General features: G+C 41.1%; 1 protein-coding gene across 2 annotated transcripts; it reads left to right on the top strand.

Annotated features, from left to right (window-relative positions):
* The first annotated feature begins 3,954 nt into the window (after nucleotides 1-3,954).
* On the top strand, nucleotides 3,955-22,315 carry LOC140199611 (cytohesin-interacting protein-like). 2 transcript variants are annotated; one of them, XM_072261967.1, is made up of 8 exons: nucleotides 3,955-4,334; nucleotides 4,764-4,813; nucleotides 5,717-5,771; nucleotides 5,874-5,976; nucleotides 6,110-6,203; nucleotides 14,092-14,158; nucleotides 15,024-15,090; nucleotides 20,329-22,315. In XM_072261967.1, exons 1-8 carry the CDS (start codon nucleotides 4,209-4,211, stop codon nucleotides 20,787-20,789), a joined length of 1,023 nt encoding a protein of 340 aa, XP_072118068.1. In that variant the 5' UTR covers nucleotides 3,955-4,208; the 3' UTR covers nucleotides 20,790-22,315. The 2 variants fall into 2 exon arrangements, with proteins under 2 accessions (XP_072118068.1, XP_072118067.1); XM_072261966.1 differs by having other exon boundaries at nucleotides 5,714-5,771.
* The last annotated feature ends 1,405 nt before the right edge of the window (nucleotides 22,316-23,720 follow it).

Below are 23,720 nucleotides of genomic sequence, written 5' to 3'. Positions count from 1 at the left end.
CTGGGCCTCGGCAAGGTAGGGGTCAGTCTGCCAGACTACTACAGCACCCACTTTATCTGCTGTGGATCTTGGGTAGGAGGTAGAAACGGCAGGTGCGAGGATTCCATTCTGGGGAGACCAGTGTTCAAGCAAAGGTATCGATTTAACAGTGCATGAATCTTTAAAGGTTTGCAATCGGTGAGAAATATTATAAGGATATTCAGATATTTCAGAATCAGAATCAGCTTTAATATCACCAGCATATGCTGTGAAATTTGTTGATTTTGTGGCAGCAGTACAATGCAATACTTAATAATAGGGAGAAAAATCTATCAATTACAGTCTGTGTGTGTGTGTGTGTGTGTGTGTGTGTGTGTGTGTGTATATAATAGTAAAATTAAATAAGAAGTACCAAAAAATAGAAACTTTAAAAAGTAGTGAGGTAGTATTCATGGGTTCAATGTCTATTCAGATATCGGATGGTAGTGGAGAAGAAGCTGTTCCTGAATTGTTGTGTGCCTTCAGGCTTCTGTACCTCCTTCCTGATGGTGGCAATGAGGATAGGCCATGTCCTGGGAAATGGAGTCTTTAATGAGTTCACCGCTTTTAATGATGGCTGCCTAATGACCTGATATAAAACTTGAAGCACTGTGTTATTCTTTCATTTAGTGCTAGGAAGCTTGGCAAGCTTGGTGTTATTCTGCACTTAGAGTACCATATAAACGTCTTAGTCACACATATATAACTTGGGTGCCTAAGACTTTTGCACAGTACTGTAGTAATTTTATGTGTTGCACTCTACTGCTGTCACAAAAAAAAGACATTTCATGACATATGTGAGTGATGATAAACCTAATTCTGTTATGGGTCTCGATTGTGGACTGGGAGTGGGAAAGAGGCAGGGAGGGGAAAATCATAATTGGGAAGAGTGGAAGGGAGAGGGGAGGGAGTGGGAAGCAGCAGAGAGACATTCTTTAATGATCAATAAACCAATCGTTTGGAATCAAATGACCTTGCCTGGTGTCTCGGTGCTGAGTGTGTCTGCATCAGTGATACCAATGCCCCTGGCACTCCTTCTCTGCCGCCTGTCCCCCACCCCTTCCACGGCGCTCTACCCTTGCCATTCCCAACATCCTTTTGTGGCAGCAATGCAGTGCCACTCTCTGCGTAAAAAAACTTACCCCTGATAGCTCCTCTGCACCTACTTCCAAGCCTCTTAAAACTATGCGCTTTTGTGCTAGCCATTTCAGCCTTGGGAAAAAGCCTCTGACTATCCACATGCTCAATGCCTCTCATCATCTTGTACACCTCTATCAGGTCACCGCTCATCCTCCGTCGCTCCAAGGCCAGGTTCATTCAACCTGTTCTCATAAGGCATGCCCCTCAATCCAGGCAGCATCCTTGTAAATCTCCTCTGCACCCTTTCTATGGTCTCCACATCTTTCCAATAGTGAGGTGACCAGAACTGAGCACAGTACTCCAAGTGGGGTCTGACCAGGGTCCTATATAGCTGCAACATTACCTCTCGGCTCTTAAACTCAATCCCGATTGCTGAAGGCCAATGCACCGTATACTTTCTTAACCACAGAGTCAACCTGCGCAGCAGCCTTGAGCGTCCTATGGACTCAGACCCCAAGATCCCTCTGATCCTCCACACTGCCAAGAGTCTTCCCATTAATACTATATTCTGTCACCATATTTGACCTACCAAAATGAACCACCTCACACTTATCTGGGTTGAACTCCATCTGCCACTTCTCAGCCCATTTTTGCATCCTATCAATGTCCCGCTGTAACCTCTGTCAGCCCTCCACACTATCCACAACACCTCCAACCTTTGTGTCATCAGAAAATATGCTAACCCATGCCTCCACTTCCTCATCCAGATCATTTATAAAAATCACGAAGGGTGGGGGTCCCAGAACAGATCCCTAAGGCACACCACTGGTGACCGACCTCCATGCATCTGCATGGAAGTCTCACTTGGGCTGGGGTGGTGGTGGGTTTTGTGGCAGTTTCTGTCGATGTCTGAGCAGTTTATCACTGCCAGGACTCTGAGTCACTGTGTTTAAAAACACAAGTGTCTGAGTAGTTCCTTACAAAGCAAGTAGTCTTTGCTAACACTGAGAACCATGCAGTCAGGCCATCTTGAAAGTGGAGATTTAGTTGATCCCTCATCCAGCAGATTGGAGCCTTTCTGAGGAAGTGATGGCAGTATAGCTCCTTGAAGGATTGTAGTGGTGCAGATTTGTGAGTTGATATTTAAATTTTATTTCAATATTAAATATAGAACATGGAATGTGCACACAAACAATAAATCTAGCCTACCAGTGTACTTTTTTTTAAAAATTGCACATGAGCCATCTTTGTCACAACCATGGATTTGACAGCACAGCAGATACAGCAACTGCGCTCGTGAATATGCTCATGTCAGCTAATTATTTCATTGTGTTGGTATTTAACTCCATTCTTTTCATCGTAGCACTTGTCGAGACTTGAGCAAAGCACAGCAATGTTTCACTTCCTGCTTGCATTTGGCCTCACCTGAGAAATTGGACTGTCCAGTCAACTGACTCTGAAGACTAGCGGAATTCATTTTATATTTAGTTATTCCTTTCAGCCGCGATGTTGGCTTTATTTTCCACTTGAGAGTTTTAGTTAATGGCCCTGTTTGGCCTAGTGTTTATTGTTTTCTTTTCCCTCTAACTCTGTTCACACTAAAACCTGTGATCTGTGGACCCGGTTCAGTGTCTCTTGCTCCACACTTGGGCCATATCCGAACGTTCTGACAATCCTGTTGCTTGCGATCTTTTATTGATTCTATTATGGTTCTTGGATTTACTGAGCATGTCTGCAAGAAAATGAATATCAGGGTTATATATGGTGATATTGTATGTACTTTGACAATAAGTTTACTTTGAACTTTGAGCTCAGAAAATGTGGGTACCGAGTTTGAAGGAGATAGGTTGGAGTGAGGCAGAATGAACGTCCACAGTTAAGTAAACATAGAAGGAATTTCATTTCTCAGTGGGTGTGCTCTTGGGGTGTATTCTGGAGTTGGGGGTATATAGCAAATATTAATTTCACCAGCAACAAACTTTGTGGATTGCAGTTTGGATTTAAACTGCAGCTCAGAACAACTAGACCCCAGGTGCATGAATGTGGCCTACAGCCAGTGGAGATTAACATTCACTTTGGGTGTCTGGAGTGTGGGTACGAAGAAGGAGGTGTGTGGAAACTGTATGTAATTCAAAGGAAGCATTGAAGATACATTGTAACTATAGAATTGTTTGATCTTCAGCATATAAAAATGTCATGTAATATTGGGCCTGGAGGCCTCCTCTTCAATGAGTGACTCAATCTGCACCTGTTGCTCATTTTTGTTGAATAAATCACTTCTGTATCCACTCGCTTCAGTGTCTGTCAGCTGACTTTGTTCATGTTACAACACCACGATCATTGGACAAGCTGCACAGTGGACAGAAGGTAATTTAGGTACAGTATTGTGTAATGTATATTTTGGTCTTGTTGAAATCAGTCTCAATGCAATCTGGGATTAGAACTGTCTTTCCTAGTTTCCCCCCCTTTCATTGGTATTATTCCCTCCCACCCCACCGTTTCTCTTGTGTTTTTCTCCAAGAGTTAACGCAGCCGGTAATAAAGCGGTCCATTCAACAGGGGCGGTGGGTGGTCTAGTGATATAAGCTAAAAGGTTGTATGGTGCTTTGAATGACAGTGTGGTTCGACTGTCACTGCAACCCCAGTTCCAACCGCCCCAGGGACCCTCGGGGACAGAGAGAAGGGGCAGCAACCTAAACTGCTTTCGATCCATTCGTACTCCGACGGTAACTGTATTTCTTAGTTCATGGGAGGAGCCCTGCAATGCGCAAATTGTGATTAGCGCTAATGTCTAAATCCCAATGCTAGCAATGCTTGTCTGCATTGCCGTGTTGCCTGAGCTCAGCGCTTTGCACAAAGTTTATCTTCAATCAGCAACTTGCATAAACGTGAACTCCAAAGCGAGAGAGGTGAAATGCAAAAAAAAACCCACAAAACTAAATCACATGACTCGAATTTCCGACTTTATGCTTACTTTGTGGGAGTCTTAGGGACGAGTAACTTTTTGCTCAACTGCACGGAGGTAACTTTGCTGTAATGAGACTCACTGATCTGCAAACTAAACTATGAATGTTTAGAGTGCTCTTTCACTGAATGGCAAAGCGAACTACATGGCGATGAATTCCTTATCATCCAGCTACGACTCCTGTTCGGAGAACTCCAATGAGAGTTACTTCGGAGAAACAGATAACAGACAGCTTCTCGTTTTAGGAACTCTGCCGGGGAAGTACAAACAGGTAAATCAGTCATCTCCAGGTTTATAGTCCCACTTTTAAGAAGCAATTAAGGCAAACATTTCGATTATGTATACGTATTTATGTTTGTAGCACCATGTATGTTCTTAAAGTTTTTCTTCTATGTTTTGGAGAAAACGGTTTTGAATATCTGACTAACTTCCCTTGGAGTAATGTAACATAGTGCAAAGTTGGCGAGATTGAAATAGGACACAATGCATGTACTGTACTGCATTTGTCTCAATTTACTCAACCAATGTAGGGTATAGAAGTGATAGGTCTTGAAAAGTTCTACACGGTACAAAATGAATGGGATTCTAATTAAGTTAATTATTGGGCTCGTTTTGGTATGAAGTGTACATAGATTATCTTACACATTGGAAAAATTAAAGTTGTTGAAGAGAACAATAATTTTGCCCATTTCCTTTACAGCTTGTTTTGACTAGATCAAACTCTTTGGCTGATGCATCAAATTTTAAAAAGTAAGATGTTTATACTGTATATTCATTGTTTTGGAACGGTAATCTTGGAAAATCTTGGAACTTTGGAATTTAAATATGTTTTGGTAATAGTAAAGAAAATCTACATTGTCAGTATGAATATATGTTTGGATGATAGCTCTCTGTAGAAATGAAAATGGGTAATGAATGACTCTATCACCCTTGTTGTGAGGGAATGATTAGATGTTTTAGAGAGGTCCATTCTAATAATAACAACAGAAGATGCTGGAAGCTCTTAGCAGATCAGGCAGCCTAAGTAGAGGGAGAAACCAAGTTTACTGTTTCCAGTCAAAGGGTCTTCAACTTGAAAAATAACTCATTTCTCCAAATGCAAATGAGTGTTTCCAGCAATTTCTGTTTTTATTGGAAATAATATGGCTCTGGGCATTGACTCATTGTTCAGAATAATGAGGGGTGACCTCATTGAAACCCATCGAATGTTGAAAGTTCTCAATAGAAAGGATGTTTCCTGTGGTGGGAGAGTCTAAGACCAGAAGCCACAGCCTCAGAATAGAAGGGCGTCCTTTTGGAATGGAGATGAGGAGGAATTTCTTTAGCCAGAAAGTGGTGAATCTGTGGAATTCATTACCACTGGCATCTGTAGAGGCCAAGTCATTGGGTATATTTAAGGCAGGGGTTGATGGATTCTTGATTAGTCAGGGCTTGAAGAGATACGGGAAGAAGGCAGGAGGAGATTGGGGCTGAGAGGGAAAATGGTTCAACCATGATGAAATGGTGGAGCAGACTCGATGGGCCAAATGTCCTAATTCTGCCCCTATATCTTATGGTCTTATGGTCTAATATTTGCATAAATGTATTTTACTTTGAAAGAATAAAATCAGTAGAATGAAAATTAATATTAACTTATCTTTGTTTTACAAGTAGAACAATGATTGTTATAAATAAGCAAGATAATGAAACTTTTGGATTTGAGATTCAGGTGAGAAATTTTTTACATATCCTGTAATTATTTTAAACAAAAAAAATTGACAAATATTTACAATTATTTTTTGCAATAATCAAAATTATTATTTTTATTTAGACACTTGGGATGAACCAGAAGAATGCAAATACAATGGAGCGATACACTTTTGTCTGCAAGGTCCATGATAATAGTCCATCTCACTGCGCAGGGCTGAAGCCTGGTAAATAATCACTTCCCCTCCTGATCTGTTTGGTTTTGCCTTTTTCATTGATCTGCAGTAATCACAGGAAGCTTAGTGTACAGTTTCCTAGATCTGTAGGACAACGATTCATTTTGTGTTTTTTTAATCATAGGCGATATGCTAATTAACATAAATGGTATAGACACTGAAGGATTTTGTCACCGAGAAATTGTCAACCTAATTAAGTCGTCTGGCAATATATTAAGGTAAGTGTTACATGTAAAGGATTGTTCAAAATTTCAAGGAGAACTTGATGCTTCTGTTACCAACTGTAGTTGCAATTTTGGTATTGATTCCACAATGCAACTCTGTGGCAATAGTACTAAAAGATATAATTGTAATTACCAAATGAGCTTAACTAATCTTAAATTTGTTAAACTCATATACTGAGCTTCTTACTTGGAGAACAAGGTGGTGGTTGGGGGAGGCAGAGGAGTGGCTTGGACCAAACTAAGTTCAAAGACTCATCAGAGGATTGGAATGAATATGCTAAGGTTATCACAGACTTTATTGTTAGTCGTGGACGAGTGTGTGCCCACAAAATCATTTAGTATCTTCCCTAACCAGAAGACCTGGATGAACCTAGAGATCTGCAATCTGCTGAGGGCCAGGTCAGTGGTGTTTAGATTTGGCGACCAAGTAGAGTACGGGAGATCCAGGTACGACCTCTGGAAAACCATCTCATATGTGAAGTGGCAATTCCGGACCAAACTGGAATTGCAGAAGGATGCTTGGCAGCTGTAGCAGGGCATGAATGCTTTTACTTTGCCCTCCTACAAAGTAAAACCAAGTAATATTCTGTAAGTGGCAACAAGGTCTCGCTCCCAGATGAGATCAATGCCATTTATGTTTGCTTTGACTGACAAAACTTGGCACCTTCACAAATTCCCATAGCTCCTGATGGCCCTGTCATTTCAGTCTTTGAGGCTAACATGAGAGCATCCTTCTGGAAGGTGAACCCATGGAAAGCATCTGACCCAGGCAGGGTACCTGGCCTAGCACTAAAGACCTGCGCTGATCAACTGGCTGGACTGTTCACTGCTATCCTTAATGTCTCACTTCAGCATTCTGAGGTACCCCCCCAGCTTCAAGCAGGCTTCAATTATACCTGTTCCCAAGAAGACTTCAGTAACTAGCCTCAATTACTGTCATTCAGTAGCATTTGCATCCACTGTGGTGAAATGCTTTGAGAGGTTGGTGATGAAACATATCAGCTCCTGCCTGAGGAGCAACTTGGATCTGCTCCAGTTTGCCTACAGTCATGACAGGTCAACAGCAGATGCCACTTCATTGGCTCTTCACTCAAGCTTGGAACATCTGGACAGTGAAGATGCATACATCAGGATGCTGTCATTGACTACAGCTCCGAATTCAATAATATCACCCCCTAAAAACTAATCAATAAGCTCCAAGACCTAGGCCTCATTCCTCCTTGTGCAGCTGGGTCCTCAATTTCCTTTCTTGCAGTCCCCAGTCAGTTCGGATTGGCAACGACACCTCCATCACAATCTTCAACTGTGCAGGTGCACCACAAGGCTGTGTGCTTAGCCCCCTGCTCTACTTACCTTATACTTAATGACTGTGAGGCTAGGTACAGCTTCAATGCCACCTTTAAGTTTGCTGATGACATCGCTATTGTGAGCTAAATCAATTTCTCATTCAATGTCAGCAATCCCAAGGAGCTGATTATAGACTACAGGAGGAGGGCACCTGAGTCCTCATCGGTGGATTAGAGTTTTGAAAGGTATAAAATCATATTCTATGACTTTCGTTGTCTGGGATTTTTCCAAAATACCTAATCTTGCCATAAGGCCATCAGACAGGAGCAGAATTAGGCCATTCAGCCCATTGAGTCTGCTGCACTATTCCATCATGGTTGATCCCAGATCCCATTCAACCCCATGCACCTGCCTTCTCACCATATCCTTTGACTCCCTGACCAATCAGGAAACAACTAACTTCCACCTTAAAAATTCCAATGGACTTGGTCTCCTCCGTGGTCTGTAGCAGAACATTCCACAGATTCACTGCTTGCTGGCTAAAAAAAATCCTCCTTGCCTCTGTTCTAAAGGCCTCGCACTTGAGGCTATGCCCTCTCGTTCTGGATACCCCCACCATAAGAAACCCTCTCCACATCCACCCTATCTAGTCTTTCAACATTCAGTAGATTTCAATGAGATACCCCCACATTCTTTTAACTTCCAGTGAATACAGGCCCAAAGCTGCCAAACACTCCCCTTCATTCCCAGAATCATCCTCGTGAACCTCCTCTGGACTCTCTCTAATGGGAACACATCCTTTCTGAGATATGGGGCCCAAAACTGTTAACAATTCTCCAAGTGTGACCTGACTAGTGCCTTATAAAGGCTCAGCATTGCATTTGCCTCCTTTACCACAGACTCAACCTGTAAATTAACCTTCTGGGAGTCTTGCATGAGGACTCCTAAGTCCATCTGCACCTCTGATGTTTGAACCTTCTCCCCATTTATATAATAGTCCACACTATTGTTCCCTTCATAAAATGCATTATCATACATTTCCCAACACTATATTCCTTCAGCCACTTTTTTGCCCATTTCTTCCAATCGCATTGCTTTCTCGGCACTACCTACGCCTCCACCTATCTTTGTATCATCTGCAAACTTTGCCACAAATTATCGAAATCATTGACAAACAATGTGAAAAGTAGCAGTCCTAATACTGACCCCTGAGGAACACCACTAGTCACTGGCAGCCAACCAGAAAAGGCCCCTTTTATTCCCACTCACTGCCTCCTGCCTGTCAGCCATTCCAATAGCCATGCCTGTAATACCATAGGATTTTGTCTTGTTAAGCAGCCTCATATGTGGCACCTTATCAAATGCCTTCTGAAAATCCAAGTAAATGACATCCACTGCCTCTCCTTTGTCCACCCTGCTTGTTACTTCCTCACAGAACTCTAACAGATTTGTCAGGCAAGATTTCCCTTGACAGAAACCATGCTGACTTTAACTTATTTTATCATTAGTCTCCAAGTATACTGAAACCTCAACCTGAATAATGGACTCCAAAACATTCCCAACCACTGAGGTTCGGCTAACTGGACTATAATTTCCTTTCTTTTGCCTTCTTAAAAAGCTTGGTGGATGTGTGATCTTTCTAGGATGTTGGTGTGTAAGTGGAGTGCTTGCAGTCTCTGGGGAGATTGGGGACATTGACCAAAAGGGGATGCTGACTGCAGCATCTTCGAATTGGATGGCAGAAAATACTACATTATTCTAGCCATGACCATATTCAACCTGTGTATTGGGCTAACACTAATAATTCAATACCTATTGTAAGACTGTTCATATAGCATCTTGAGAGCCTTTGAATTCTCTGAACATTGCAATGTTCAGTTCTAGTCCATCCAACTCAAGGTGTATTCACTTCAGGCTGCTCAACAACCCTTAAAGAAACTGAAGTCTTTTCTAGAATATGTGCAGTCTCATCTTCTCCATTAATATTGTGACCTACTTAATGGATATTTGTCTGTTGTTCATGAATCTTTGTAATATCCCAGCCATTACCTGAATTCTTTGTGAATTGCTTCTCTGAGACTTTTCAAACAGATTGCAGGATCTTCTCTGAACTGCTTGCCATTGAGATTCCTAAGGGGCCCCATTATTCTGAAAATGCTGAATGGTTTTTGATATGTGAAACTCTGAGAAATCTCACTGCTCTTCAGAATTCCCAACCAATTCGTCTTTGCTTTGTAGGCCTGTTTCTTGTTCTCCTGATGGCCTCCAGTGACTTTTCTACTTTCAACAACTTTTCTAGCATGTGGGCACCATCATAATTCAGTATCTGCTTCATTTGCTAATCCACTTTAAAGAAGATATTTATTCACTTTTGCTGGCAGCATCTGAATGGTCAATACTGCAGATCCATGGTTCTTGAACAGTTCCCCCAGTATTCTCTTTATTGTCATAGAAGGAGTACTTGCTTCTGATTCTACCTTTTCAAAATAAATCAGAATTCCCCAGAACTGCGTTTATCATAATTTGGTTTCACCATAGGCCTTATTGAAATATCCTATAGACCTCTCTGGTTTTGTTAGTACACAAGTGAACATGTTTTATTCAAAATGCTGACTCACCTATCCTTAGCGAGCCTCTTCTAGGAAATACATGGCAGTTATAGAGAACAAAAACTGGGTGAATCTCAATAGGAGGATTAAAAAATGAAGCTAATTTTGTACCCTAATTCAAGAAAGGCAGCAAGTATAAGCCAGATAATGACTCTGAATCCAATGCCAGTGACACAGAAGATATTCAAAAAGATATCTGTGGTCAGAATTATTCTACACTTGGAAAGGCAGGAAGTAATCAAAGATAGCATGGCTTTGCTAGAGTGACAAAGGTTAGATCCTATGAGGTCATTTGGCAAAGTGGATCTGAAGTTGATGTGGTTACTGGCTTGGAGGTAGTTTTTTGATACAAAAGCCTGTGAGCGATGATATCTGTCAGGATCAAAATGTTATCACTCATGCTATTTGTTAGATGCACCAATGACTTGGACGTGAAAGTGAGAAGTATGATTGGTTCGATATAAATGTTGACTATCCCTTTGCCTCCACAGATGCTGATGATCCACTAACTTCCTCTAGCAGCTTGTTGTTTTGTTTTTGCTTTAGTTTATTTTAGTAAGTTCACAGCTGATTCTCACATGAATGCTTCAATTACCAAGGCTTTGGATGCTACAGACCAAGTGCCTGAAGATGGTATTAGTGTAGATGAGCACTCAGCATGGATGTGATGGTCAGAAAGCCTTGCATGACTTTCGCAGATGAAGCAAAAATTGGGGGTGCTGTTGATAGTGAGGATAGGAATATGAGGCTTGGGCAGAAATGAAAGTCAATGGAGCCTTTTTTTTAGGGATTCTTTTGCGGCTTCTTTGCTTTGTGGCTGCCTGTAAAAAGATGAATCTCAAGGTTGTGTAATGTATACATACTTTGAATAAAAAAATATACTTTGCGCTTTGAACTTTCTGTGCTGTATGACTCCTGGGCCATTTTGTCCATACCAGCCGCTGCACATCGATCTATACTAAACCCATTTCCAAACAATAGGCTGCCAACATAAAAGGCAGTTTCATCCAGTTCATATTTTTTTTGGTTTGACCAGGGCTTCACCCCACAGATATCCCATGTAACTCACAATGGAGGAGGCCGTTTAGCTGGCTCACTGAGTAATCCAAAGTACCATTCCCCATTTCCCTGTTTCAGATCCAAACCCAGCTTGTACTTTCTCTTGCTCTATCTTAGTTATTGAACGAAAATCTTCCATACCAATTACTGTATCTGCAACCTATTGGTCTGCTAATCATTGCTTGCAAAATTAAGATTTGCTTGTGCCATTCAAGTTCAGCTGGCCAGTGGTCTGTTTGCTTAAGGCCAATGCACCCCAAAACATGAGCGATTCTTGGCTCTCTCCTAAACTCATGATACCTCAGTCTGAAAGCATCTAGGAGGATGACTGCTGCTAGCCCAATACCACAACAGGCAAGTGGGCCCATTTTTCTTTGTTACGGACTTAGCAGTCGATCTTTACAAACTTCAGTAGTCCCCCCTGCGTAGGTGTTCAAAACAGGAAGTGGTTGAAGTGTTTCTGACTCACAGGCCTCCCCTCCCCCTTCTCTTTGCAGTTGCATGAGCTTCTGGTCTTTTTATCCAGCCACATGTGATGCCCACCCCCGAAGAAACCACTGTTAACATTTTTGTGTACCTCTTTCCTCATTGCACATTGAAACTATGCTTGAGTGAACAGCTTGCCCTTTTAACTGCTGCTTCTGCAGTGACGGCTATTCTGCATGCTTTCTCAACCCAGTGCATCGAATATATCACTTGAATCTTCCTCATTGATATTCTATCATCCCACAATACCCATTCTAAGATGTGAAAACTGCACTTCTTTTTCCACTGCCTTCAAAATGATCACATTTACCAAACTTGTTGCTTCTGAAAATCTCTGATGGTACCATGATGTCCTTGGAGCCCATCTCATCTTTAGTTTGTGCAGTTAGGAGGCTCGCAGTTGATTTCTATGTCTCCAGCCTTGTTGCCAGCACCAAATGTGCCTTCCATATCTCACGCCTGGCTGCATTGCTCTTCTGTGCCCTCCTGTATGACTTTGAAAGCATAATTCTCCCACAAGAGCAGATTAACCCCTTGTGTATGCAGGGCAAATGGTCCACTTGTACCTTTTGACCTCATCAACATAATGTCTGCCGTCTTTGCCGTTCTACTTAGGAATCCCTGTTCTCTTTTATAGATAAAAATGAGGATGCTGGAAACATCAGCAGCTTAGGTAACGTCAATGCAGTGAGAAACAGAGACAACATTTCAAGTCAGTGACCTTTCATCAGATGATGAAAGATCATCAACCTGAAACATTAAACTGCTCTATAACCTGCTGTGCAGTTCCTGCATTCTCTCTTTTTATTTCAGCATTTCAGTATGTATTGTTTTCTTATATGTTTCCTTTTAACTTTGCTTTGGAAAATTGTCAAGCAATCCTGCAAACAGGAATATCCCAGACTCAATCCCTGTGTAAGGTTTGTAGGTTCTTCAATGTTTCCGCTTACCAAAGTAAATAATAGACATAGAGTTGTCAAGAAAATTTTAACAGCAATCGCTTTCTGTTTTTAACGGCACACTTGCAGTCATAAGGACGATTCTTGGGATTTGGTGCTTCAAATGAAACATGATGCTTACCAGTGTATGCATGAATGTTGTCTAGATTGTGCTGCCTGCAGGGATAGACTGATTAATTTGCTGAGGAGTGGCAGAATGGGTTTGAGCATTATGCAGTCATTAGAAATTAACATGATTTTTGAACTTATGAGAGTTGGTCCTCAGATAACACCCTTAGCAAATATTGCTGCATTGTCCTGAGGCTCAGGTGACTGACTTTAAACAACCCTCCTAATGGTGGCTAATGTTTGAAAAGGATCGGGGGTGTAAACCAAGAAACTATAGGCCAGTCAGCCAGTAGTGGGGAAGTTACTGGATGGAATACCATAGAACAAGATCTACCATCATTTGGATAGACACAGTCTGACTAGGAGGAGTCAGCATGGCTTTATACACGTGAACTTTTGTTTGATGAACATTGCAGAGTTGTTTAAAGAGGTAACCAAAAGGTAGCTGAGGGCTTTTTGTTTATGTAACTTATTTGGATATGAACACACACAAGTCTTGATCAGTAAGTTTGCGGATGATATGAAATTGGGAGGTGTTACTAATAGTGATGAAGGTTATTATAGATTACAAGGAGAGTTGATCAGTTAGGAAAGTAGGCTGAGGATTGGCAAATAGCTTTCAAGACAGATAAGTGTGAGGTGATGCATTTTAGAAAGTCAGATCTATGTAGGACTTGTACAATGGTAAGGAACAGAGGGACGTAGGACTATGAGCGCATAGATCACTGAAAGCACCATCATTGCCAAAGACTTTTGCACAGCACGGTATTTCCTGCTTCAGGTCCAGTTTGACAGTTACGCCACTCTTCTTGATCTGTGGAGCTGCCGTCAAGCTTCTTGTGATGGGCATTGAAGTCCCCAATCCAAAGTACATTCTGTACCCTGATTGTTCTCAATGCTTCACTCAAATACCTGGGAAACTCCCTTTATCCTATCCATTCCTCCCACATGCAGTGTAAAAGTAGCTTGCTTTCTCTGTTTCCCAATTCTGATAAGGATCTTCAAACTGAAATGTTAACCCTTTCACCATCCATTCAGATGCTGCCAGACCTGCTGAATGTTTGCGGCATCTTTACTTTTTCTGCTGTGAGTTTCACCCAGTATCAGCGATAAAAGATCAATGACCGGTCTTGATTAGGATAGTTCTGATTTATCTTTAAATCTGATGGTGTTCACTTCATGGTTCTGCTCATGTTTTTCATGGTGGTTGAGGGATTGTTGAAGTAACTTTGCAGCGTTGCTGCAGTGCATCCTGCAGAATGTGCATAGGCTAGACACTTGACGTCAATGGCAGGAAGTGCATATCCTGTTAGAGCAAGGTTGTCTCAGATAATAGTTTCTGTATTCACACTTAACTGTTTTATCTTTTCACAGCCTTATGACTGTCAATAAAAATTCTGTTAAAAGAAGTGAACTTGAAGCAAGATTGTACTTTTTAAAGGTATTTTCACAATTTTATCAGTTATGAAATAATAAGAGCAAATAGCTGATTAAGCAAGATTTTTATGATCCTAAAACAGAAAGCTATACAAGCTAATTTTCCTTTAAGACTCAGAGAAAGTTCGGTGCATATAAGTGAAACTGTTTTTTCAGATGTATTTGACAGAAAGATCACCTGAGCTCACTTTTCTCTTTTTGTGGTGAACTTGCACCAAAATAAATGGCCCACTGCTGCAGTTATTTTTGACAGTGCCAAAATGCTATGGAAAAACAGAGAAATGCTGTGAAATTTGTGCCTTAATTTAGCAATGCCACATGAAGTTGCTTTTTCAATATTGCATTTGAAGTGAAAAACAAAATGCATAAAAATAATAATGGAAAAACTTGCAGATGCTGGAAATACAAAATAAAATTAGAAAATTTTTGGAAAACTGAAAAATGTTAGGCAGCATCAACAGAAAGAGTCAATGCTTCAGGCCAAAGACTGTTCAACAGAATTGGGTGTTTATTTGAAACTTAACTCTTTTTTTTCTCTTTCTGCATTTGCTGCTTAACTTGCTGACTATTCCCAGCAATTTCTGGTTTCAGTTCAGATATCCTTTATATACAATATATTGAGTTTTAAAGCTTTAACATCACTTTTATTGCTCCTTTGTAAACTTGTAAAGAATTAAATGCCTCACTTAGAGCAAATTATTTTCAGTGATCATCAGTAATTAAGTAACTAGTTATTATTTGATTAATGCTACTGCTTTGAAATGGGCAGAACTGTCTACTGAAAAAAAAGCTAATGCTGCATTTCCAAACTCTGCAGAAAACTATCATATATTTAGCATTTACTAACACTACTTTCCTATGTCTCATAGAAAACACTTCAAGAGAAATGGGTGGAGTACAGGTCACTTATGTTACAAGAACAACGCCTTGTTCATGGTGAGTTTCTGTCGGAAACCACAGCAGCATCGTATTAACTGCTGCACAATTTTAAAGTTTGCATTGAAACTTGTTATATAATGAAAGGTGAACTAGATTTTCAGGGGGGATAGGAAACAGAGCACGAGTACAGATAATAGAGTGGTTATGAAGAAGGACATTGTTGGGCTTGCATACAAAGTCAGGAATTGAAAGGTTGAGCGTGGCAGGACTAATGTTCTGAGCTGCATATATTTCAATGCAAGGAATATTTTGGGAAAGGCCGATGAGCTTGGGGCAATGATCAGCACATGGAATTAAAACATTGTAGCAATTAGTGAGACTTGGTTGTAGAAGGGGCAGGACTGGCAGCTCAATGTTCCAGGGTTACGTTGTTTTAGTTAAAATAAAGCAGGAATGATTAAAGTGGGAGGGATGGCATTATTAGTCAGGGAAAATGTCATGGCAGTCCTGAAACAGGAAAGACTGGGGAGGTCATCTAGTGAGGCTTTATGGTAGAACTGAGCATGAAGAAAAGTATGACAATGTTAATGGGATTATGTTATAGTTTGTGGAATTTAGAGGAGTCAATTTTAGATTAGATTATGAGGACACGCAGTCCTCTTTTATTGTCATTTAGTAATGCATGCATTAAGAAATGATACAATATTCCTCCGGTGTGATATCACAAAACACAGGACAGACCAAGACTGAAAAAACTTACAAAACCACATAATTATAACATATAGTTACAACAGTGCAACAATACCATAACTTGATGAAGAACAGTCCATGGCACAGTAAAGGAGTTCAAAGTTTCTTGAAAGTCCCACCTCTCACACAGACAGGAGAAGGAAGAAAACTCTCCCTCCCATGTCTGACCACAGTCCGACTCTGAGTTGTCCGAAAGCTTCGAGCCTCCGATCAGCCCTCCGACACCAAGTACCGAGCACCATCTCTATCCGAACGATTCGACCTCAGTCTCGGTTGCCAGCAGCAGGCAAAGCCGTGGATTTTGAGGTCTTCCCTCCAGAAGATTCTCGATCGCGCAGTAACAACGACAGCGAACTGGCGTTTCAGAAATTTCTCCAGAAGTTCCCCTGTGCTTTCACGTCTGTCTCCATCAAATCAGAATTGTCCACGGCCCCTATTTAACGGATATGATATCATTTTCACCGGAGAGCTGCGCGCACACGGCGCGCTGCTATCGCCTCCTCCCATACTCTCTCCAATAGAAAATCTCTCCAATATTTTGCACCTAGTGATCAAATGCCATTAGTTTCAAGGTAATTATAGAAAAGGATAGGTCGGGCCCTTAGGTTGAGATTATAAATTGGGAAAAGGCCAATTTTGATTGTATCAGAAAGGATCTGGCAAGTGTGCATTGGGAAAGGTTTTTTTTCTTACAAAAGTATACTTGGTAAGTGGGAGGCCTTTAAAAATGAATTTTGAGTACCAGTATTTGTATGTTCCTGTCAGATAAAAGACAAAGATAACAGGTTTAGGAAACCTTGTTTTTTTGAGAGATATTGAGGCCCTGGTTAAGAAAAAGGAGGTGCATAGCAGGTATAGGCAGGAAGGAGTAAATGAGGTAATTGAAGAGTGTTAAAAATGCAAGGGAACCCTTAAGAAAGAAATTAGGAGGGTGAAAAAAAGGCATGAGGTTGCTGTAGCACACAAGGTGAAGGAGAATTCAAAAGGCTTCTACAGATATGTTAAGAACAAAAGGATAGCCATGGACAAAACTGGTCTTCTAGAACATCAGAGAGGTAATCTATGCATGGAGCTGAAAGAGATGGGGGAGATCGTAAATGTATTTTTTTGTATCTGTATTTACTCAGAAGATAGACATGGTGTCTATAGATGTAAGGCAAAGCAGCAGTGAAGTCATGGACACTATACAGATTACTGAGGAGGAGGTATTTGCTGTCTTGAGGCAAATTAGGGTGGATAAATCTCCAGGGCCTAACAGTGTATTCCCTTGGACCCCGTGCAGGGGCCCTGGCAGCGATATTTAAAACATTCTTGGCCATAAGACCAGAAGACATAGGAGCAGAATTAGGCCATTCAGCCCATTGAGTCTGCTTCATCATCCCGGATCCTACTCAACCCCATACACCTGCCTTCTCCCCGTATCCTTTGATGCCCTGACTGATCAGGAAACAATCAACTTCAGCCTTAAAGATATGTACGGACTTGGCCTCCATCGCAGTTTGTGGCAGAGCATTCCACAGATTTACTACTCTCTGGCTAAAAAAAATTCCTCCTCACCTCTGCTCTAAAGGGTCGCCCCTCAATCTTGAGGCTGTGCCCTCCATTTCTGGATACTCCCACCATAGGTTTGATGTTGAGAGGATGCTTCCTATCTAGTCCTTTCAACGTTCGGTAGGTTTCAATGAGATCCCCCCCCTCCCCCCAGCATTCCTCTAAAGCCCAAAGCTGCCAAACATTCCTGATATGTTAACCCTTTCATTCCCAGAATCATCCTTGTGAACCTGCTCTGGATTCTCTCCAATGACAACACATCCTTTCTGAGATATGGGGCCCAAAACTGTTGACAATACTCCAAGTATGGCCTGATTAGTGTCTTATAAAGGTTCAGCATTATCTCCTTGCTTTTACATTTTATTCCCCTTGAAATAATTGCTTTTGCCTTCTTTACCAGAGACTCATGGCATGGGTGAAGTGCTGGAGGATTGGATGGCAGCTAATGTTTTTGCAAAGGCTCTAAGATTAAGCCAGGAAATTATAGGCTAGTGAGCCTGACATTAGTAATGGGACAGTTATTGGACGGTGTTCTAAGGGACTGGATGTTTGAGTGTTTGAATGATGAAGGCAAGGCAGTGGATGTTGTTTACATGGACTTTAGCATGGCATTTGACAAGTTCCCGCATGGGATGTTGGTCAAGAAGGATCAGGCACTCGGCATTCAAGATGAGGAGGTAAAGTAGATTGGACTTTGGCTTTGCAGAAGAAGTCAGAGTGTGTCTGTAGTTGGTTGCCTCTCTGACTGGCGGCCTGTGATGAATGGAGTGCCGTCTCAATTGGTGCTGTGTCTATTGTTTCTCGTCCAAATCAGTGATCTGGATGATAATGTGGTAAACTGGATCGGCAAATTTGCGGATGACACTAAGATTGGGGATGTAGTGGACAGTGAGAAAGACTATCAAAGCTTACAGCAGGATCTGGACCAGATGGAAAAATGGGCCGAAAAATGGCAGGTGGAATTTAATGCAGACAAATGTGAGGTGTTGCACTTTGGAAGGATAAACCAGGGTAGGTCTTATATGGTGAGCAGTAGAACACTGAGGTGTGTGGTACAAAGAGGCAGCTGGAATACGGCTCCATAATTCCTTGAAAGTGACGCAACAGGTAGGTAGAGTTGTAAAGGAAGCTTTTGGCACATTGGCCTTCATAAATCAATGTACTGAGTACAGCAGGTTGATGTTATGTTGAAATTGGCCTCGCCAATATCTTACTTAATTCAAAGTTCAAAGTAAATTTTTATCAAAGTGTGTATGTATATGTCACAACCTGAGATTTATTTTCTTGTGGGCATACTCAATAAATCCATAATAGAAAAAATAACCGTACTAGAATCACAGAAAGACCACACCAACTTGGGCGTTCAACTAGCATACAAAAGACAAATTGTTCTTTTTGTATTTGCACAGTCAGCTGTCTTTTGCACATTGGTTGAGCACTCAATGAAAGACCACACCAACTTCATTCTACTGTGATTACTCTTCTATTATGCATTTATTGAGTATGCCTGCAAGAAAATTAATCTCAGGGTTGTAAATGGTGACATATATGTACTTTGATAATAAAGTTACTTTGAACTTTCAACTTTGAATTGTATAAGATGTTGGTGAGGTCTAATTTGGAGTTTGGTGTCCAGTTTTGTTCACCTATCTACAGGGAGGCTGCAAATAAAATTGAAAGAGTACAGGGAATATTTACAAGGTTGTTGCCGGGACTTGAGGACCTGAGTTTTTGGGAAAGCTTAGATTTCACTCAGGGTGGTGGGATTGTGGAACAAGCTCACAGTGCAAGTGTTGGATGCAGGGTCAATTCCAACATTAGGAAAATTTGGATAGGTACATGGATGGGAGGGATATGGCGGGCTGTGATCCAGGTGCAGATCAGTGGGACTGGGCAGATTAATGGTTCAGCATGGACTAGATGGACCAAAGGTTCCGTTTTTGTGCTGTTGTGTTCTTCGACTCTATAATTAAAATGAAAGATTAGAATAATGTGGGTCAAAACTCATTGAGGTACTATTTCTGGTAAAATTGTGTTCAAGATAAGGGATCTCAACAGTTACGAATAAGCAGTATTTCACCTGATGTGTCAAGTGTTCAATAGTCTGCATCACAAAATCCAACATTGTTTTCAACTTAGAACTATCTGGAGCAAAGCTTCATCATATGCCCTGTCTTCAGTATTTTAAAAAAAATACTACTATTGATCCAATACCTTCTTTTGATAAAAAAAACACTCTGTTGATTTTATTTGCTCAGCTCTCTGCCAGCACGTAAGACCTGGCTATATCCACAAGAACGGCAAGACTCTGCCCAAGCTTCTTGCCCTCAAACTATTTAGTTGCAGTTAGTTCAGTTACTTGCATAAGATTAAATCTGAGGCTCTGCAAGTAAAAGTATAACCTCTTGCCCAATTTGTGCCCTAAATTTGTGTTAGTATTACTTAATAATTTTCCTTGACTGTTTTCCATTGAGTATTTTGTTGCCAAGGAGAAAATATTACAGTCTTGACTTTTTCATTTTTGTAGAACATGAAGTTTTGTTTTCAAGTGTTTTATTTCTTATTTTGCTTTTGCCTGGGCAAAATTAATACAAGGTATTCATACAGGCATTCAAATCTAATTAAAAGCTTTAATGCCGTGGCAGAGATTGATTTGCCATCTGAGTAGACAGTTTTAGTGCTGATAAAATGTTCCAGCCGAAACTGTTGACTGTTTATTCCTCTCCATAGATGCTGTCAGACTTGCTGAGTTCCCTTGGCATCTTGTGCATGCATCTGCAGAATCTCTTGTGTTTTTACATTTTCCATGTGTGATACAAAGGAACATTTTAACAGCTTGCAAATTTCTGCAGCTTTAGCTAATCAGTGGGATGGCTGGTGGTGTAGGTAATTTCGCAGAGCAAAGATTCACATTTTGGTAGTACGTGGAACTTTAAATTGGGATTATTCAGACAACACAGTTTTTAATGATATTTCCATTGTTTCAATTTTTAGGATTCTTGAGGAACAATGAGTCAACAGAATCTTCTGAGTCTTTTCTGTATGGTGATACGACATTATTTGGGTCAACAGTACGAAACAAGGAAAGGTTTTCTAGTGACAGTAGCTGCCGGAGCCAGCTTAGCCTAATGACTGATGACAGCGAGGATGGAGTCTTCCAGCCTGGGATGTCTGATGACTTGATCATTGGGAGCCACTATAGGCGAAGCAGCATGGACGAAGATTGTGTCTTCCACAGAGATACAGAAGTATTTACGCCCAAGAGCCAACTTAGCAGGAGTAGGAGCATAAGTATGACCAGCAGTGGGAGTGGTCAGATGTCTCCATCATGGGACTTCCACAGAAGCTGCGGGACAATGCCTCGAAAAGGCAAGAGACCAAGTGTCAGAAAGCGCCTCATGAAGTTCATTCCAGGTTTAAATAGGGCGGTGGAGGAAGATGAGAGCCACTTTTAGATTTGCATATCAATAATGCAATACTGGTCCTGCTAGTTTTAAGATAGCATTAAGGAGTAATAGGAATCTGTGGCATTAAGTGATCAAAGTATCTCTGTTGCAGACTACATTTATGACTTTTATGGAAGTTCAACAAATCCTCTTGAGATAAAATGATTGGAAGGTTTTGTAAGCCATAATTTCACATTTTACACAGAGAGGTGCTTCTTTAAGATTGTGACCTTAGAAGAAGTTATCCTTGAAATACACAGCGCCCTCTTTACATCTAATTATCTTTAACAGTTTTGTCCCATTGTCCAAAGTATACAGGAGAAAGCAAGATAAATAGGGGTAATTTGCAAATATTCCTCCTTTATTAACAATTAAATTCAGAACCACCATAAAACTCTTCTCCAGGGATCCCTTGAATAACCCACTTGCTCGTTATATGACGTGGGTGATCATGGTCTTTCCATGATCATGATTGTTCTTGGCAATTGGATAACTGCCCTTAAAAAAAATCAGACGGAATAGTCAGCTAAGTGACACAACTAAGCTGTGTATATCAATATGCCTGAGATTCCGGCATGAAAATTTGATCCAGACAGGTCTGGGTGAATTGAATGGTTTACGAAGATAGCAAACATTCAATTAATACAGGAGTGAACATCTTAATTCTCACTTGATACTGTAAGAATAATACTGACAATCTATCAATTGTAATTTGTATCACCACTGCTGTTATAGAGCAATAGCTTCACAGAAGTTTCTGGAGGCTTTGGGAGATGATTAGAGTTTGCTTAGTGACATTAAGTGCCTGAACCATTCTAGATGCATGCATTATTGGCTATCTGCACCATCCGTACAGAACTTTGTAGCCAAGAAACTGTACTCATTAAAAAGCAAACCACTGGGCTGATGTGCATGCATAATACTTTCACAAAAAAAAGCATGTTGCATTTCTCAAAGTTACTGTGTCTGTTTTAAGTGGAAATCCTGACCACTGCGATATTGAGTTGAGTACTTCCTGTTGCAATTCACCCTAGCACTAGTATAATTTCTCATTAGTATTTTGTGCTGAAGATAATGTCATTTACGTGCTTAGTTTATCACTCAAGGTGAAACAGAGCAAAGTGCGCAGCAAAATGGAACCATGTCTAATTTAAAAAGATTTCCGACCGAGACACTGGTTTAGCATTGAGCTCTCAGTTGATTCCATCTTTGCCTGCATTTGACCAGCTTTACTAACAAATATCATTGCAGCTGGGCACTTGAATGCAAGATGCTGCTACCTGTGACCCCAATGATCAATGTGGTAGTGGCCCCAGCACATAGGGCCTAGTCAGGCTGTCCTTGAGCTTGGTGGAATGGGGGGACGGGGTGAAGCACTATCACATATAGATGGACACTGTTTAACCCCAGCTTCTAAATTTCATCCTCCCTCACTTTATTTCTACTGGTGTGCTTTTAAGAACTTGAGTATACTGTTTGGTCTAACATTTGATACATCATTGTACAAGATATTGCCATTGATTACAAGTTTATTGCCTTCAATAAATGTAGTTTTATTGATAATTGTAAATTTCCTTTTGCATTAATGAGTAGAAATACTATATCGGTCCAAAGGCATCTATTTGGTTTCAATATGAGATGTTGCTGCTTGCTGGAGTAGGAGGATATAGATTGAGTACAAGGTTACAAGAGAACTTTTTCTCTGGGCAGTGCAGTGATGACGACTGGGTGTGAATACAGTGAATATATCAGTGACTTCAAGATATAGAAATTGTGTTTGCTGTGATCCTGGTATATAAAACAATACTGAGGGTTAAAAGATGTTGTCATCGTCCTTTTCCAATGATCGTCGTGGAAGGCTTGTGATTTCTTGAGATCCCAAGACCAATGCTTTCTGGAGCTTAGACATCAGGCACTTTACTACTGGTCGGCGTTAAGGTCAAGGGGGAGATTCCAGACAAAGAATAATCCAACCAAGACATCAGTGGAGGGGTTGGTGGAGGATGATGACACATAACAACAACAGTGAAAGTGGAGGAAGGCTGCAGCACTGAAAGGTTCCCAGTCGTCTTGCACTCCATTGCACTGGGTGCTGACCCTGTCCCTGATCTGGCAAGGAATGTGTGGTGATTGCAATGCACCAGCCCCCACACATTAAACAAAGTCACCCAGCGTAAAAGGTGGCAAGTATCGTCGTGGGTGTTATGAGAGCCAGCAGAATATGGCATATTACATTCTCCATTCTTAATCTGATCATGACTTTGAGTATCAAACATCCGAACGGTTGCCCAGTGGGTGAATTACAAGAATCACCTCACGAAAGCTCTGATTCAAATATAGAAAATGTGATGTACATCTTACAGAAACAGACTGGTTTTCCTGCAGCAGAAACTGATTAAACGTGAGTGATGCAGATGATCAGTACTACAGCACGTAAGTAAGTATATTTTGAGTAGCAGGAAAGATTTAGGTAAACATTTGAATGAGAATAAAAAGCTGGCCACGTTATGAGTGGCGTCACAGAATGTTTATAGCAAAAGGACTATGAAGAGATCCATTCATAACATTTGGGAATTGCTACTGCAAATAGTAGCTTGTAGCTTAGCCTGTTGGCCATGCACAGTCTTGTGACTGGAAGTACCTGCCAGTACTGTGATCCGTCATGTCCAGTTCATAAGACCATAAGATACAGGAGCAGAATTAGGGCATTTGGCCTGTCGAGCCTGCTCTGCCATTTCATCATGGCTGATCCACTTCCATCTCAGTCCCAACCCCCTGCTTTCTTCCTGTATCCTTTCATGCCCTGACTAATCAAGAATCTATCAACCTCTGCCTTAAATATACCCAATGACTTGGGCTCCACAGCTGCCTGTGGCAACGAATTCCACGGATTCACCACCCCCTGGCTAAAGAAATTCCTCCTCATCTCCATTCTAAATA

This window comes from Mobula birostris, chromosome 6 (genome assembly GCF_030028105.1).
Source record: "Mobula birostris isolate sMobBir1 chromosome 6, sMobBir1.hap1, whole genome shotgun sequence".
Classification (NCBI taxonomy): domain Eukaryota; kingdom Metazoa; phylum Chordata; class Chondrichthyes; order Myliobatiformes; family Myliobatidae; genus Mobula; species Mobula birostris.
This window is presented reverse-complemented; position numbering and strand designations above follow the sequence as displayed.

Coding starts and splice junctions, on each gene's coding strand:
- LOC140199611 (XM_072261966.1), top strand. CDS start 4,209: ATGGCGATGAATTCCTTATCATCCAGCTACGACTCCTGTTCGGAGAAC. Junction 4,814..5,713: donor GATGCATCAAATTTTAAAAA/GTAAGATGTTTA, acceptor TTGTTTTACAAG/TAGAACAATGATTGTTATAA. Junction 5,772..5,873: donor CTTTTGGATTTGAGATTCAG/GTGAGAAATTTT, acceptor ATTTTTATTTAG/ACACTTGGGATGAACCAGAA.